The 17240-nt window shown below is 51.2% G+C and overlaps 1 protein-coding gene across 2 annotated transcripts; it reads left to right on the forward strand.

The window, feature by feature from the left end:
• Nucleotides 1-5417: 5417 nt before the first annotated feature.
• On the forward strand, nt 5418-15483 carry DMWD (DM1 locus, WD repeat containing; the record flags this gene model as incomplete). 2 transcript variants are annotated; one of them, XM_080702463.1, is made up of 5 exons in its annotated part: nt 5418-5867; nt 7095-7277; nt 12555-13820; nt 15025-15099; nt 15436-15483. In XM_080702463.1, the coding sequence occupies 5 exons, from the start codon at nt 5427-5429 to the stop codon at nt 15481-15483; spliced, it is 2013 nt and encodes a 670-aa protein (XP_080558589.1). The 2 variants fall into 2 exon arrangements, with proteins under 2 accessions (XP_080558589.1, XP_080558588.1); XM_080702462.1 differs by lacking the exon at nt 15025-15099 and having other exon boundaries at nt 5427-5867.
• Nucleotides 15484-17240: the final 1757 nt, after the last annotated feature.

Raw genomic sequence — 17240 nt, forward strand, 5'->3', positions numbered from 1 at the left:
TACACCCCCAGCCCTATTTTTATTATTTATTTTTTATGGTTTTTTTTTTTTCAGTACTGGGGATAGAACCCAGGAGCATTCTACCTCTGAGCTATACCCCCAGCCCTATTTTTTTTTTCTTTATTTTGAATCTCACTGAGTTGCAGAAGCCCTTGCTAAGTAGCTGAGGCTGTCCTGGAACAGCGATCCCTCTGTCTCAGACTCCGGAATACTGGGATTACAAGCACATGCCACCACGCCTGGCTAATTTTTTTTTTTTTTTTTTTACAGAGTCTTCCTAAATTGCTTAGGCTAGCCTTAAACTTGTGATCCTGTCATAGTCTCCCAAGTACTGGGATTACAGGCGTGTACCACCATATCCAGCTCCCTTTTAATTTATTTTCAGACAGGGTCTCCCTAGATTTTTTTTATTTTTTTATTTTTTTATTTTTTATTTTTTTTTGGTGGTACTGGGGGTGGAACCCAGAGGCTTTCTACCTCCGGGCTATACTCCCAGATCTATTTTATATTTTATTTGGAAACAGGGTCTCACTAAGTTGCTGACAGCCTCACTAAGTAGCTGAGGCTGGCTTCGAACCTGTGCGATCCTCCTGTCTCAGCCTCCTAAGTGCGGGGATTACAAATGTGCACCACCACGCCCGGCTTCTCCCTAGATTTTTCAAACTGGCTTTGAACTTGAATTTCTCTTGCTCAGCCTCCCAAATTACTAGGATTACAGGTGGCACCACTATGCCTGGCCCTGAGCTAGCTTTTTTTTTTTTTTTTTTTTTTTTTTTTTTGCTGGTCTGGGAATAGAACCCAGAAGCATTTAGCATTTGACCTCCAAGCTATACCCCCTGCCCAATTTTGTATTCTTTATTTTGAAACAGGGTCTCACTGAATTGCAGAAGGCCTAAGTAGCTGAGAATGTCCGCGAACTGTGATCCTCTGGTCTCAGCCTCCCAAATGGAGCTATCTCTTAAAGTATCAAGATATTAATGGGGAAGGGCCTTCTTTTATTTTTATTTTTCCCTTTGTGGACTGGGGATTAAATTCAGGGCTGTTCTACGTCTGAACTATACCCCCAGCCCTATTTTATTTATTTATTCATTGTGGTACTGGGGATTGAATTCAGGGGCATCTCACCTCTGAGCTACACCTCCAGCCCTTTTTATTTTATTATTTGGAAACAGGGTCTCACTAATTTGCAGAGGGCCTCACTAAGTAGCTGAGGCTGGCTTTGAACCTGCAATCCTCTTGTTTCAGTCTCCCAAGTACTGGGATTACAAGTGTGCACCACTATGTCCAGTTCCTCCCCTCTTCCTCCCTCCCTCCCTCTCTCCTTCCCTCCCTCATCCCCCTCTCTCTGTTCCTGGGGATGGAATCCAGGGGCCTTCTACCTCTGGGCTACACACCCAGACCTATTTTATATTTTATTTAGAAACAGGGTCTCACTAAGTTGCTGAGAGCCTCACTAAGTAGCTGAGGCTGGCTTCCAACCTGCATGACTCTCCTGTCTCAGCCTCCCTAGTACTGGGATTACAAATTGCCCAGGTTCTTTCTTTTTTCCTTCCTTCCTTCTTTCCTTCCTTCCTTCTTTCCTTCCCTCCTTTTTTTCCCTCCTTCCTTCCTTCCTTCCTTCAGATTGAACCCAGGATCATTCTAGATCTGAGCCTCACTAAGAAGCTGAGGTTGTCCACAAACCACAATCCTCCTATCTCAGCCTCATGAATGCTGGGATTACATGTGTGTGCCACCATGCCAGGCTTGTTTTTTAATTTTTATTTGGAAATAGGATCTTGCTGAGTTGCTGAGAACCTCACTAAGTTGCAGATTGCTGAGACTGTCCTCCCAACCTGCAATCCTCTTGTCTAACTCTCCCAAGTACTGGGATTACAGGCATGTGCCACTGCACCTTCTTTCTTTCTTTCTTTCTTTCTTTCTTTCTTTCTTTCTTTCTTTCTCCTTCCTTCCTTCCTTCCTTCCTTCCTTCCTTCCTTCCTTCCTTCCTTTCTTCCTTTCTTCTCTCATTCTTTCTTTGCCTTCCTCCCTCCCTTCCTTTCTTTCTTTCTCTCTGTGGTACTGGGGATTGAACCCAGGGGCATTTTACTTCTGAGCTACACCCCCTACCCCGTCCTATTTTATATTTTACTTTGAAACAGGGTCTCGCTCAGCTGCAGAGACTGAGCCAGGCTCATTCTTGGTGGCATGGGGTGCAAGGGTTAGTCGTGAGAGATGTAACGCCCGGCATTACATTTGTGTTTTAGCCAGACGTGGAGGCACACGCTTGTAATCCTCTCGCTTGGGAGGCAGAGACAGGAGGATCATGCAGGTTCAAAGCCAGCCGCACTGGCTTAAGAGACCCTGTTTCCAAATAAAAATATAAAAAATAGGTGTCTGGGAGTGTAGCCCAGAGGTAGAAGGGTTTCCAGGAACCCCAGTATCACCAAAATAAAAATAAAAATAGACTTCTCTAGAGTCAGTCATGGTGGCACACGCTTGTAATCCCCGTGCTTGGGAGGCTGAGACAGGAGGATCGCACAGGTTCGAAGCCAGCCTCAGCTACTTAGTGAGGCTCTCAGCAACTTAGTAAGACCCTGTTTCCAAATAAAGTATAAAATAGGTCTAGGAGTATAGCCTGGAGGTAGAAAGCCTCTGGGTTACACTCCCAGTACCATCAAAAAATAAAATAAAATAAAGAATAAAAAACAGGGTTGGGGATGTAGCTCAGAGGTCAAATGCCCCTGAGTCCAATCCCCAGTATCACCACCACAAAAAAAGACCCCCTCTAAATTCCAAAAGGAAGGCAGATAGGGGGGGATGAGGCCGAAGACTGGGAGACCAGGGATAAGGCTGATGCAGGGGGCTCAGGCAGCAGAAGAGTTTGGAATAAGGCTATAGAGAGGAAGGAATCAGAAAGAGGAATTCAGGTGGTAGCCTGCAAAAGATGTAGAGGAGCAGGATTTGGAGTGAGATGCACTGTTTACTGTAGACTTGAGCGTGCGGTGCCTCGGGGGCATTCTGGTAAGGAATCTGGGAAGTCACTGAGCACGCGGGCGAGGCGAGGAAGATCTGTGTTGAAGCCGGTGTGGCTGCAGCAGAAAAAAAGAAATAAATTGCTGAGGCTGGCCGTAAACCCTCCATCCTCCCATCTCAGCCTCCCAAGTACTGGGATTACAATCATGCATTACCACGCCTGGCTTCAATGAAACTATTATTTTTTGTGGGGGGGGGTACTAGGGGTGGAACCCAGAGGCTTTTCTATCTCCAGGCTATACTCCCAGGCCTATTTTATACTTTATTTGGAAACAGGGTCTCACTAAGTTGCTGAGAGCCTCACTCAGTAGCTGAGGCTGGCTTTGAACCTGTGTGATCCTCCTGTCTCAGCCTCCCAAGCGCTGGGATTACGAGAGTGTGCCACCACGCCTGGCTTTCAATGAAGCTTTAGAATCAGATATATTTTGGAAGAGGAGCAAGGTTGTTGACAGTGAAGTCATGGTCATATATACTGGAGGGTGATGAAATATGGAGGATGTTTGGGGTTAGCATTAATCAGTAGCGGATCAAAGAGAATCCTTAGGGTCTTGTGGAGACTCTGGGATCAGCCAGGATTTGGGACACCATCAAGTGTGAGAAGTGGTTGGAGATGTGGCTGTCCGTCCTGGACTTTCAGATGTCAGTGGGAAGCCACTATAATTTCAATGCACTCTTGTAATCTCAGACTTGGGAGGCTAAGACAGGAGGATTACAGGTCTGAGGCCAGCTTCAGCAACCTGGCAAGGCTCTTGGCAACTTAGTGAGACCCTGTTTCAAAATAAAAAATAAATAAGGTGTGGTGGTGCACATTTTAATCCCAGTACTTGGGAGGCTGAGACAGGAGGTTTGCAGGCTAACGGGACCTTTTTTTCAAAATAAAAATAAAAAACAGGAACCAGGATTGGTGGCATATGTTTGTGATCCCAGTACTTGGAAGGCTGAAACAGGAGGATTACAGGTACCCCGCCAGCTTCAGTAATTTAGTGAGGCCATCTGCAACTTAGTGAGACCTTGTTTCAAAATAAAGAATAAAAAATTAGGGCTGAGGGTATAGCTTGGAAGTAGAATATCTCTGGGTTCCATTCCCAGTTCTGCTAAATAAATAAATAAATAAATAGGACCGGGGAGTTGCTTGGAGGTAAAATACCCCTGGGTTCAATCCTCAGTAACAAAATAAGTAAGTTAATTAAATTAAAAATAAGAGCCTGGAGCTGGGCATGTCCAGCACGCTTGTAATTCCAGCATTTGGGAGGCTGAGACCATAGGATCACAGTTCGCCCACAGCCTCAGCTACTTAGTGAGGCGCTTCGTAACTCAGTGAGACCCTGTTACAAAATAAAGAATAAAAAATAGGACAGGAAATGTAGCTTGGAGATTGAATGCCCCTGAGTTCCATCCCGACCCACAAAAATAATTATTAATTTAAAAAAAGAGCCTGGCTTGGTGGCATATGTTTGTAATCCCAGCATTTGGGAGGCTGAGACAGGAGGATTGCGGTTTCAAGGACAGCCTCAGCTACTTAGTGAGGCCCTCTGCAACTCAGTGAGACCCTGTTTCAAAACAAAGAATAAGAAATAGGGCAGGGGGTGTAGCTCGGGGGTCAAATGCCCCTGGGTTCCATCCCCAGGCCCGCAAAAAAGAAAGAATGAAAGAAAGAATTAAAAATAGGGCTGAGGGTGTAGCTTGGAGGTAGAATGCCCCTGTGTTCCATTCCCAGTACTGGAGGAAAAAAAAAAAAAAATCAGGCTAGGGCTGTAGCTGGGAGGTAAATTGCCCCTGGGTCCTTCCCCAGTACCGAAGGAAAAAAAAGTATAAAAAGGGTTGGGGGTGTAGTTTGGAGGTAGAATCCTTTGGGTTCAATTCCCAATACCACAAAAATAAGAGTTGGGCGTGTAGCTCAAAGGTAGAACGCCCTTGGGTTCAATTCCTAGCCTCGCAAAAAATTAAAAATGTTAGTGAGCAACAAACTGAAGGTCAAGGGGCGGACTGTTGGGAATCTAAGAACACACAGGAGCACCTGGGGTCCCGTTGTGACGTCACAGGAAGCCTGGGCTGGGAACCAGACCTTCTCTGGAGGGTCTCCTCGTTGCTAGGCAAACGGTTCCCAGGGCGCCGTTGTTAGGGCCCGGGGCTTTCTAATTGGCCCGCCGCCTTTCCCAGAGGAGCCCGCCCCCGCAGCCAACCACGAGGCGGTGTCAGCACGAGGCCGCGCCCTCCCTGGCCCCGCCCACGGCTCCTGAAGCGTTACCCTAGCGACGGCCCGGCTCGTCCCGCCTCCCGACCCCGGGCCAATCCGAGAGCCGTCGCCAGGGCGACGGCCCCACCTCTTCCGGCGCGTGCCCGCGGCTTCCGGCAGGGGGCCGGGCGGCGGGCGGCGGTCCGACAGCCGCGGGGCCCGGGGGGCGCCCAAGATGGCGGCGGGCGGCGCGGAGGGCGGCTCGGGCCCCGGCGCCGCCATGGGGGACTGCGCGGAGATCAAGTCGCAGTTCCGCACCCGCGAGGGCTTCTACAAGCTGCTCCCCGGGGACGGCGCCGCTCGCAGGCCGGGTCCCGCTTCCGCCCAGACCCCGGCGCCGCCGCAGCCGCCGCAGCCCCCGCCCGGCCCGGCCTCCGCCTCCGGCCCTGGGGCCGCGGGCCCCGCGTCGTCCCCACCGCCCGCCGGCCCCGGGCCCGGCCCCGCGCTGCCAGCCGTGCGCCTCAGCCTGGTGCGCCTCGGGGAGCCCGACGGCGTCGGGGCCGGGGAGCCGCCCGCCACGCCCGCGGGGCTGGGCGCGGGAGGGGACCGCGTCTGCTTCAACTTGGGCCGCGAGCTTTATTTCTATCCGGGCTGCTGCCGCCGCGGGAGCCAAAGGGTGAGCGCCCCGGGCGCCTCGTGGGGGCCTGGGTCTGGGAGGACGGGGGTCCCCCAGTGATAGGGACCAAATTGTAATTGTAATGGTAAGGCGCCCCAGATGGGATGGGCATCCCGGGGAAACAGGATTCTTTGAGATAATGCAGGATTCTGTGCATTCTGTGATGGGAGAATCCTCCTGCTTGAGGGTTTGGGGGTTTCCAGTGTGCTGGACGTGAGGAGGGATCTGAGATGATATCGGGTCCTCCAGGTTCTAGGGGGTGGCAGGCATTGTGTAGATGTTGGGGGATTCTGAGGTGATACAGGCTCAGACGAGAAGGATAACCCAGAAGTATTGCTGACTGGAGGCGCTCCTGGAGGGGGTTCTTGAGACTTGTGGAACCCAGGATTGAGGGAGGTTCCAGAAGTCTTAGAGGAAACAGATGAATGAGATCCTAGAGAAATTGGGGTCTTGGGGAAAGGGATATAGCTCAGTGGTAGAGTGCTTGTTATAGGACATGGTTACTTTCTCAAAGGAGAGAAAAATTGGGGTCTATAGATATTGAGGGTCGTGAAAGAAACGAGTCCAACCTGTTTGAGGTGTGAGGTTATGGTAGGCCCTGGGAAATCCTCAGACATGATGGGCATCTCCAAAGCTGTGTGGATTTCACAGGGGTGAGACTCTGGAAGGACAAAGATCCTGAGAGCTGGAAGTGAATTAGTGTACCCCAAATGTGGGGACCATGAGGGTTGATAGGTCCCTGAACTGTGACAGAAGTCCTGAAGTTGAGGGGTTCAGGATTGAAGGGGATTTGGGAGTGTTGGGCTTTAGAGCCCTTGGGCTTGGGTGACCCTGAGGTTTGGGAGTCTTGAAATATTGTGCTAAACTCCAAAGGAGTTGCTGAGGTTATGGGACTGGAGAGACTGAAAAAAGAATTAGAACTCCGGGACTATGGGGACCCTGAGTCTTGATGCTGTGAGTAAGGGTGTCTCTGAATTCCGTGTGGAAGAGTCTTGCTTTGGAAAGGCTCTGTGATCTTGGGAGGTTTCCTTCCGGTCTGTTTTTCTCCCGCACTCTGTTATTTGGGTCCTCTTCCTGTTTGTGGTTACCCTTCCTTTCTCACCTACCTAACCCACTTCCCCCGGGGATTTAACCCTGCTTCCTGTTAGTGGTTTTCCCCAACCTCAGAGCCCTCTTCCTTCCTCTCAGTGGTGTAAACCATTAACTCCTTTTTTCCCACCACTCAAGTCCATTGATCTCAACAAACCCATCGACAAGCGGATCTACAAGGGCACCCAGCCCACCTGTCATGACTTCAATCAGTTCACTGCTGCCACGGAGACCATCTCCCTGCTGGTGGGCTTCTCAGCGGGTCAGGTGCAGTACCTGGATCTCATCAAGAAGGACACCAGCAAGCTGTTCAACGAGGAGGTGATTGGAAGGGGGCAGAGCTCTTCCTCCTGTCCACGCTTAGACTATTTGCCTTGAGACTGCAGCTGGCTGGGAGCAGTGTAGGCCAGAGGGGCCAGATTGGAGAACAGGGATGGTATGCACTGTCCGCTATGCTGGCCCTATGCTGAATGCTTTAGTCCTTGAGTTTTCATTAACTGATGGATAAGAAATCGTGGTACCCATCTTGCAGATTAGAGGACTGAGGTTAGTGATTGGGACTTGTTTTTTTTTTTGTACTCACTCCCATCCCTATCTTTTTATTTTGAAACAGGGTCACTATCTTTTTATTTTGAAACAGGGTCACTAGTCTCACTACTTGTTGAGACTGTCTTCAAATCTGGGATCTCAGACATGGCCACCACATCTGGCTGTTGGGCCTTTTTTTTTTTTTTTTTTTTTTTTTTGTATTTGGGATTGAACCTAGAGGCATTCTACCTCTACCTTCAAGCTACACCTCAGCCCAATTTTATTTCTTTATTTGGAAGTAGGGTCTCACTAGGTTTCTTAGAGCCTTGGTATGTTACTGAGGCTGGCTTTGAACCTATGATCCTCCTGCCTCAGCCTCCCAAGTACTATTTTGGAACTTTTTTGATGCTCTTACTCTTCACATTCTGGGCTTTGGATCCAAATCCCTGCTGTATCATATACTCACTGTGACTTTGCGAAAGTGACTCTTCTCTATTTTCCTCCTCTGCAAAATGGGGCTCTTATCCCAACCTCACAGGACTGTTGTAAAATCATATGTGGAGATTGTTCAGTCTGAGCCAACTTGGCTCAGGAGGACATGCCAGCAAATGACCTTATCCGCGGACAGGGGCTACTCTTGTTCTATATCTCATTCTCTCTCTTGGTCCAGAGAAGGTGTTCCATAAATATTCTCAGAACAAGTGAATGGCTGAAAGGAGCGAGTGGAACATTGAATGGACTAAAAATTCATTCGCTCATCCATTCACAAAACAGTTACTGAGCATCCCTCCTGTGCAGGCATTGTTCAAGCACATCTCAGTGAACACGCAGGCAGAAGGGCCTGCTGTTGCCCATCTTTCAGTCCAGCTGGGGAGACAGACACTTGTGGGATAAGTTCAGTGTCTTGTATGCTGGCAGTGATAAGGCCTGACAGGGGGCTGGAGGGTTGCTGGTGAGCTGAAATCAGGTGGTCAGGAAAGGCTTGGCTAGGAGGTGACATTGAAGAGCCAGGTGTGGTGCATTTACTCCTGTAATCCCAGTACTTGGAATACTAAGGCCAGCCCCAGCAACTTAGTGGGACCCTGTTTCAAAATAAAAAGGAGCCGGGTATGATGGTGCCGGCTTGTGATCCCAGTACTTGGGAGGCTGAGACAGGAGGATCACAGGTTTAAGGACAGCCTGAGTAGTGAGACTCTCATCAACCTAGGGAGACCCTGTTTCAAAATAAAAATCAGACTGAGAATGTAACTTAGAGGTAGAAGGCTCCTGGGCACAATCCCTAGCAGCAAATAAATAGATATATAAACCTAAAGGAGGTAGCAAAGCTCTGTGGGGAAGGATATTCCAGTAGAGGGGAAGGCTAGGATGAACACTCTGAAGAGCAGCCCAAAGGCCCTGTGGCCAGAGCAGCGATTGAGAGAGGGTGGTAGATGAAACACCAGGAAGGATGGCTCATGGAGACCTGGAAGGCTGTGGAAAAGACTGCCTTATTTATTTATTTATTTACTTATTTATTTATTTATTTTTCGGGCCTGGGGATGGAGCCCAGGGGCATTTGACCTCCGAGCTACACCTCCTGTTTTTTAGTCTTTATTTTGAAACTGGGTCTCACTGAGTTGCAGAGGGCCTCACTAAGTAGCCGAGGCTGTCTGTGAACCGTGATCCTCTGGTCTCAGCCTCCTGAATGCTGGGATTACAAGCGTGTGCCACCACACCCGGCTAAGACTGCCTCTTTTAGATGGAAACCCATGGAACCATTTTTATTTTTTTGCACTGTTTTTTTTTTTTTTTTTTTTTTTTTGCTGGTCTGAGGATGGAACCAAGAGGCATTTGACCTCCGAGCTACATCCCCTGCCCAAGTTTCTACTCTTTATTTTGAAACAGGGTCTCACTGATTTGTGGAAGGCCTCACTAAGTAGCTAAAACTGTCCGCGAACCACTGTCCTCTGGTCTCAGCCTCCCAAATGGTGGGATTATAAGTGTGAGCCACCACGCCCGGCTTGCACTGTGTTCTGGTCTCAGGCATTTTTGCCTCCCAAGTACTAGGATTACCCGGCTGTGGAGCAGCCCTTGGTAGCCTGGTTCATTTGAGCCGTAGGATGGAAACGACTGGAGGGCTGATGACTTTCTCATTTCTCCCAGGATAGGAGGCAGCATAGACCCCTGGAAGAGAAGTCCATTCATCACACTCAGTGCCTGCCTAGGGGCGTTAGGGCTGAATTCTTTCTGGAACCCTGATTGAGAAAGGCTGCAAAATACTTCAGGCAGGGCAGTGCCGTGTGCTGGCTTATATTTGGCAGTGGCTCTCTGACGACTGTATAGATGAGCCAGGCCTCAGTTGCTGGGGGCCTGGAGGCCAGGTATGAGACATTGTGGAATGCGTGGCAGTTGGGGCCAGGGTGACTGCAGTGGGGTGGTGAGAGGTCATGGTCTGAGTATCCTTTGAAGGCCAGCCCTACAGGATTTGTTGAAGGTGTAAGGAAAGAGGAGCTGTAAGGAAGGAGGAACAGAGATGCCTGGAGGTTGTTTTTGTTTTTTGTGGTACTGGGTATTGAACCCAGGGGCATTCTACCCCAGCCCGATTTTTTATTTGTAATTTTAAACCCCTATGTTCTTTTTTTTAATACACTTTTATTGGTACATTATAGTCTCACATCATATTGTAGTTCACAATAACAGTGACATACATGCAGACATCATTGGTGACTTTCTCTGGATCCCTTCCCATCCCCTCGCCCCCATACAGGGTCTCACTGAGGGTACTGAGATTGGGATTGAGATTCTCACATATGTACATAATCTCAGTGGCAGTGATTCCTTCATGATCCTCCCTCTTCCCCACTCTCCTTCCCTAGAACACCTCCCTGGTTCCATTGGCGTTTCTCCTCCATTATCTGGAGTCCTTCTGGTATCTCAATTACTCCCTAGCTTCCACATATGAGAGAAAATATATGACCCTGCACTTTCCATGACTGGCTAATGTCACTTACCATAATGTTCTCCATCCATTTTCCTGCAAATGATTTTTTTTTTCAAACTACACCCCTAGCCTGATTTGTTTATTCTTTATTTTTTGTGGTACTGGGGGTAGAACCCAGGAACTGTTCTACCTCTGGGCTATACTCCCAGACCTTTTTTTTTTTTGAAACAGGGTCTCAGTTGCTGAGAGCCTCTCTAAGTAGCTGAGGCTGGCTTTGAACCTGTGCCATCCTCCTGTCTCAGCCTCCCAAGCGCGGGGATTACAAGCACGCGCCACTACCCCGGCTTTTATTCTTTATGTTTGAAACAGGGTCTCACTTGCCGGGCGTGGGGGCGCACGCTTGTAATCCCCGCGCAGGTTCAAAGCCAGCCTCAACTGGTTTAAGAGACCCTGTTTCCAAATAAAATATAAAATAGGTCTGGGAGTGTAGCCTGGAGGTAGAAGGCCCCTGGGTTCCATCTCCAGTACCACAAAAAAAAAAAAAAAAAAAAGAAAAGAAAAGAAAAAGAAAAAAGAAACAGAGTCTCACTAAGTTGCGGAGGGTCTCACTAAGTACCTGAGGCTGGCTGTGAACTCTGATCCTCTTATCTTAGCCTCCCATGTACTGGATTACAAGCATGTGCCACCATGCCCGGCTTATTTTGTTCTTTATTGCTGAGTAGAATTCCACTGTATATACATATCCCACAATTTTGTAATCTATTCATTTGTTGAAGGACATCTAGGTTGGTTCCATAATTTAGCTATTGTGAATTGGGCTGCTATAAACATGGCTATGCATATATTACTAAAATTTCCTGATTTTAGTCCCTTTGAAGATACCCCAGAGTGATATTAGCTGGATCCCTAGCCTGTCTTTCTTTTCTCCTTCCTTCCTTCCTTCCGCAGTGCTAGGGATAGAACCCAGGGGCATTCTACCTCTAAGCGACATCCCCAGCCCTGTGTTTTTTTCTATTCTTCATTTTGAAACAGGGTCTCACTGAGTTGCAGAGGGCCTCACTAAGTAGTTGAGGCCCTCTGCGAACCGCGATCCTCCTGTCTCAGCCTCCTGAATGCTGGGATTACAAGCCTGAGCCACCATGCCCAGCCCTACATTTTTTTTTTTTTTTGGTGGTACTGGGGATGGAACCCTTCTCTGTACTACACTCCCAGACCTCTTATATTTTTATTTGGAAAATAAGGACTCTTAAGCCAGCGAGGTTTGCTTCCAAACTGTGCGATCCTCCTGTCTCTGCGTCCCAAGTGCGAGGATTACAAGCGAGTGCCACCACGCCCTGCCCTACCTTTTTTTTTTTTTTTGCGGGTCTGAGGATGGAACCCAGGGGCATTTGATCTCTGAGCTGCACCCTACTTTTATTCTTTATTTTTAAAACCGGGTCTCACTGAGTTGCAGAGGGCCTCACTAAGTAGCTGAGGCTGTCCACGAACCATGATCCTCCTGTCTCAGCCTCCCGAATGCTGGGATTACAAGCGTGCGCCACCACGCCCGGCTTCTATTTTATTTTTCAATTTGAGACAGGGTCTCACTAAGTTGCTGAGGCTGACCTCAAGCCCATGATCTTCCTGTCTCAGCCTCCCAAGTACTGGGGTTTTGAGCTCAGCTGCCTGGAAGGTTTTTGATCTAAACAGCTGGTTGGATGGTACTGTCATTCACTTGTCCAGGGAGTATCTTCATGGTACCTCCTCTGTGTACTGCTCCGTGCACTAGGGTGAAGACTCTGACCAAACACCAGGATCCCTTTCTTGGGGAGCAAACATTTAGTGATTTTTCTTTAAGCCTGACATGGTGAAGATGGGGGAAGGGTTGGACAGATATAGAACAGTCCTTTGGTAGGCAGAACTATCTTCTTGCCAAAGATGGGAGACTGAGCCTCCATAGAATTCCCTGTGGCCACCCTACAGGTCACCCTACAGGCCTGTTCCCCTGCATTTCCATGACCTGGTATCTCCTCCAGACAGGGCCTGGGCCTATCATGAAACCAGCCGTGTGGGCTGGCTCATTGTCAGCAGGCCCTGGGGGACCCGCTTTTGGGGGAGGCTTATCGGGGGTAACAGCCTTCTCCCAACCCCAACCTGTTTCCCCTTTCCAGCGGCTGATCGACAAGACCAAGGTGACATACCTGAAGTGGCTGCCTGAATCAGAGAGCCTGTTCCTGGCATCTCACGCCAGTGGCCACCTGTACCTGTATAATGTCAGCCATCCCTGCGCCTCGGCCCCGCCCCAGTACAGCTTGTTGAAGCAGGGTGAGGGCTTTGCCGTGTATGCTGCCAAGAGCAAGGCGCCCCGCAACCCTCTGGCCAAGTGGGCAGTTGGCGAGGGGCCACTCAACGAGTTTGCCTTCTCACCCGACGGCCGGCACCTGGCCTGTGTCAGCCAAGATGGCTGCCTGCGTGTCTTCCACTTCGACTCCATGCTACTGCGCGGGCTCATGAAGAGCTACTTTGGGGGCCTACTCTGTGTGTGCTGGAGTCCTGATGGCCGGTATGTGGTGACGGGAGGTGAAGATGACCTGGTCACCGTGTGGTCCTTCACTGAGGGCCGTGTGGTGGCTCGAGGCCATGGCCACAAGTCTTGGGTCAATGCCGTGGCCTTTGACCCCTACACCACAAGGGCAGAGGAGGCTGCAGCAACCAGTGGGGACGGGGATCGGAGTGGTGAGGAGGAGGAGGAGCCTGAGGCTCCTGGTACAGGCTCAGGTGGGGGAGTCCCGCTCTCCCCACTGCCAAAGGCTGGCTCCATCACCTACCGCTTCGGTTCGGCGGGCCAGGACACGCAGTTCTGCCTGTGGGACCTCACTGAAGATGTGCTTTCCCCGCACCCACCCCTGGCCCGCACCCGCACCCTCCCCGGCACACCTGGAGCCACACCGCCAGCCACCAGCAGTTCTCGGGGTGCTGAGCCTGGCCCCGGCCCCCTGCCCCGCTCCCTGTCCCGCTCCAACAGCCTCCCACACCCAGCAGGTGGGGGCAAGGCTGGCCCAGGCACGGCGACGGAGCCGGGCACACCGTTCAGCATCGGCCGCTTTGCCACACTCACGCTGCAGGAGCGGCGGGACCGTGGGGCAGAGAAGGAGCACAAGCGCTACCATAGCCTGGGCAACATCAGCCGGGGCGGCAGTGGGGGCAGTGGTGGAGGCGACAAGCCCAGTGGTCCTGCACCCCGCAGCCGCCTGGACCCCGCCAAGGTGTTGGGCACTGCGCTGTGCCCGCGCATCCATGAGGTGCCATTGCTGGAGCCCCTTGTGTGTAAGAAGATAGCACAGGAGCGGCTGACGGTGCTGCTGTTCCTGGAGGACTGCATCATCACCGCCTGCCAGGAGGGCCTCATCTGCACCTGGGCCCGGCCCGGCAAGGCGGTGAGTCTGGGCAGAGGGTGCGCGTGTGCACGCGAGGGCTTGCGCACACACAGCCTCTGCCTGTGTGGTACGGGGGAAGCATGGCAGTCTCAGTGTCCCAGAGCAAGACCTCCAAGGCATAGGTTGACCAGCTTCTGGAGCCCTTGGTGTCATTCAGCAGAGAGCAGGTCAGGAGGATGACAGCTGGGAGGCGGGGCCCATGGCCAGCTGTGATATGAGCCTGTCTTAGTGCTTGCCACTTGAAGTAGAACCTATTTCTATGGAAAATCTGGGTTTTACATGGTGCAACTTTAGAGTGTTTTGAGCCAACACACTAAAGGCAAGATTGAGCTGGCGGGCCTGGCTCCTAGCCTGGACTTTGGACAGAGCCTGCTGTTGTAGGTGTGAACTAGAGTTAGGCCCCAGGGTCCAAGCCTGCACTTCTGCTCCATGTGTGACCCTGGGCAAGTCACTGACTCTGACAAGGGACCTGCTTTTCAGTGCTCTCACCTCTGGTGTGGCTATGGGGCTCAGTGTCAAAACAGGCCTGGTGCTTCGTGACCTTGGAGCTTGTGTTGGGTGTCTCAGCCCTTTAGGGTTTAGGGTCCCCAGATCTGAGGGCCATAGCTTAGCTCCTTGGGTCCTTGATTTTAGAAGCTTGGAGTCAGCCAGGCATGTTGGCGCACTCTTCCCCAGTGCTTGGGAAGCTTGGACAGGAGGATTGCAGTTTGCAGCCAGCTTCAGCAACATAGTGAGGACTTCTGCAACTTAATGAGATCCTGTTTCAGAATAAAAAGAATAATATTAACCCGGTGTGGTGGTGCACGGTTGTAAACCCTGTGCTTGGGAGGCGGAGACAGGAGGATCACGCAGGTTCATAGCCTTGCTGGCTTAAGAGACCCTGTTTCCAAATAAATAAAAAATATAAAATAGGTCTGGGAGTGTAGCCTGGAGGTAGAAGGGGTTCCAGGAACCCCAGTGCAAATAAATAAATAAATAAATAAATAAATAAATAAATAAATAGAATAATATTGAGCTAGGGGTGTACCTTGGAGGTAGAATGCCCCAGGTTCCATCCCCAGTAACACACACACACACACACACACACACACACTCGAAACCTAGTCTTGCATCCCTAGAATCTGAAAGCAGCCTCAGGCAGGGGTGGGTGGGTCGGGTTGGGGAGTCTGATTGAGTCCTGAAAGAGACCCCTCTATCTCCCTAGTTCACAGACGAGGAGACCGAGGCCCAGGCAGGGGAAGGAAGTTGGCCCAGGTCACCCAGCAAATCAGTGGTAGAGGTAGGACTGTCCAAGTTCTTTCCCTTCCAGCATCTCAGGCACCCCTCTCCAATCAGAAGGGGACCCTAGTTTCCCCCTCTCCTTCCCATCCTACCCCTATCCAGTTACCTCTTCCCAGGATCACCTGAGAGCTTTATTGTATAAAAGTGTCCACTGCTGGGACAGGGAAGCTAGCTGAGCCATATGTTCCTGAGCCTAGGGCAGCAGCCTTGGATTTGGGGTGAATTGAGGGGCAGGCCCAGGGTGGCAGCTGTAAGGACTCTGGTTCCTTTTCTGGGTGCTGGTGGACCTGCAAGTGCTTTCTAACCTCTCTCGTCTCCCTCTCATCCTCCCCAGGGCATCTCCTCTCAACCAGGCAACTCCCCAAGTGGCACAGTGGTTTGAAGTCGTGGATGTCGGGGTCTTCATTCCATGCCCCCAGCCTCCTAGCCATAACCCTCCCTGCTGACTTCACGGATCAACGTATTAACAAGACTAACCATGATGAAAGGACTGTTGCTGTCCCCAGCCCTGCACAAATACTGGGGGCTCTCCAGACTGGCCCAGACATGGGGGTGTAGTGGCCTCAGCCTTGTCCCCACCCACTGCCAAGTACAATGACCCCTTCCTCTGAAACATCAGTGTTAATCCACATCCCTGTCCCCAGCATGTGACTGGTCACTCCTGGGGAGAAACCCCACCCACAAGAGTGCCCTGGGTTGAGGGGGGAGGGCTGGGGGTGGCCCACCCATCCCAACTCCCCCACCCTGCCCCTTGCTATTGTCTGTGTTTTTGAAGAGTGTTAAATTATGGAAGCCCCCAGGGCCCTCCTTGTCCCTAGGACCTCTTATTTATACTAAAGTTCCCTGTTTGCAAAGTGGCTCTGTTCCCTTTGCCAGGCCAGCCAAGAGGGTGTGTGTGTGGTGTGTGTGTGTACACGTGTGTGTGCATGCATGCACACTACCAGAAGCAGCAGCAGCCTGGCCTGCCTCCCCTACCTGTGGGCAGAGCTGATCCTGGGGGTGCTGAGGAAGCACCTGGCTCCCCGGTATCCTGCGGGGAGGGGGCAGCTAGGCCCCCTCCTCACAGTTCTCTGTAGGCTTTTTATTTTTACTTTGTATGGTACTCGAGATTGAACCCAGCAGCATTATACCTCCAAGCTACATCCCCAGCTCTTTTATTATTGGAAACAGGGTCTCACTAAGTTGCTAAGTCTGGCTTTGAACCTGTGATCTTGTCTCAGCCTCCCATGTCCTGAGATTACAAGTGTGCGCCACTGTGCCTGGCTTGGCAGGCATTTTTAAAGTTGTTTAAAATATCGCACAGCTGTCCACTCTTCCAGGGCCTGTCAAGATGGGGCTCCCTCAGGCAGCTCCCGAGGTGCCATCAAGGGGACCCCTGGGAGTAGAGAGTAAGCTGCCCTGGGTACAGGTCTCTACTGCCTGGGTTCTTGGGCTGGGCCCTGCCTTGGCCCAGGCATCCTGTGCCAGCTGGAAGTCATGATTTCCTCTCAGGAGAACTGTCCACCCTGAAAAGAAAGGCCAAGATCCCTCCTGGCTGGCTCTCCAGTTCCTCTGGGAGTGGTGTCTCCCTGCTCCACCCCCGAAATGTTTCTGTTTCTAAACCCAGCCTGGACAGGAATGTGGCTGCCCGGCCAGGGGCCAGGGAGCTATTTTGGGGTCTCCTTTGCCTGGGGAGGGCCACTTGCCTCCCTCAGAGTTTGGCCAACAGGTCACCCCTGGTGCTGGCTCCTGAGACCGTTCCCTCCCACTCCTCCTTACCACCCCTTCCCTACCTCTTGCCAAAGAGTAACTCAGTGTAAAATAGAGTGCCCAGGGGCTAAATTTAACTGTCCCAAAGTCAGAATTCATCGCTGAGTCACAGGAGAAGCTGTTCTGGCCTCCAGCCCCCCTTCTCAGGCCTCAGTCCCTTTCTCTTCCCCCCCTCCCCAGCCCTGGAGCTTGGCAGGAAAAGGGGGTAGGTACTAGGTCCCTCTGAGCCTCTATTGGCCCCCTCTAGGCAATGGGAGGGCTCGTCTTGGCATCGCCCACACTTAGAACTCATGCGCTTCACCTTTTATTGTGAGTTCAAGTTGAGGTTCTTGATCATTCTTTGCGGTGTAGCGCTGGGAGGAGGGAGTTGGGGGTGCTGGCTCCTGAGGG

The sequence above is a fragment of the Muscardinus avellanarius genome (genome assembly GCF_963383645.1).
Source record: "Muscardinus avellanarius genome assembly, chromosome: 10".
In the NCBI taxonomy this organism is placed as follows: domain Eukaryota; kingdom Metazoa; phylum Chordata; class Mammalia; order Rodentia; family Gliridae; genus Muscardinus; species Muscardinus avellanarius.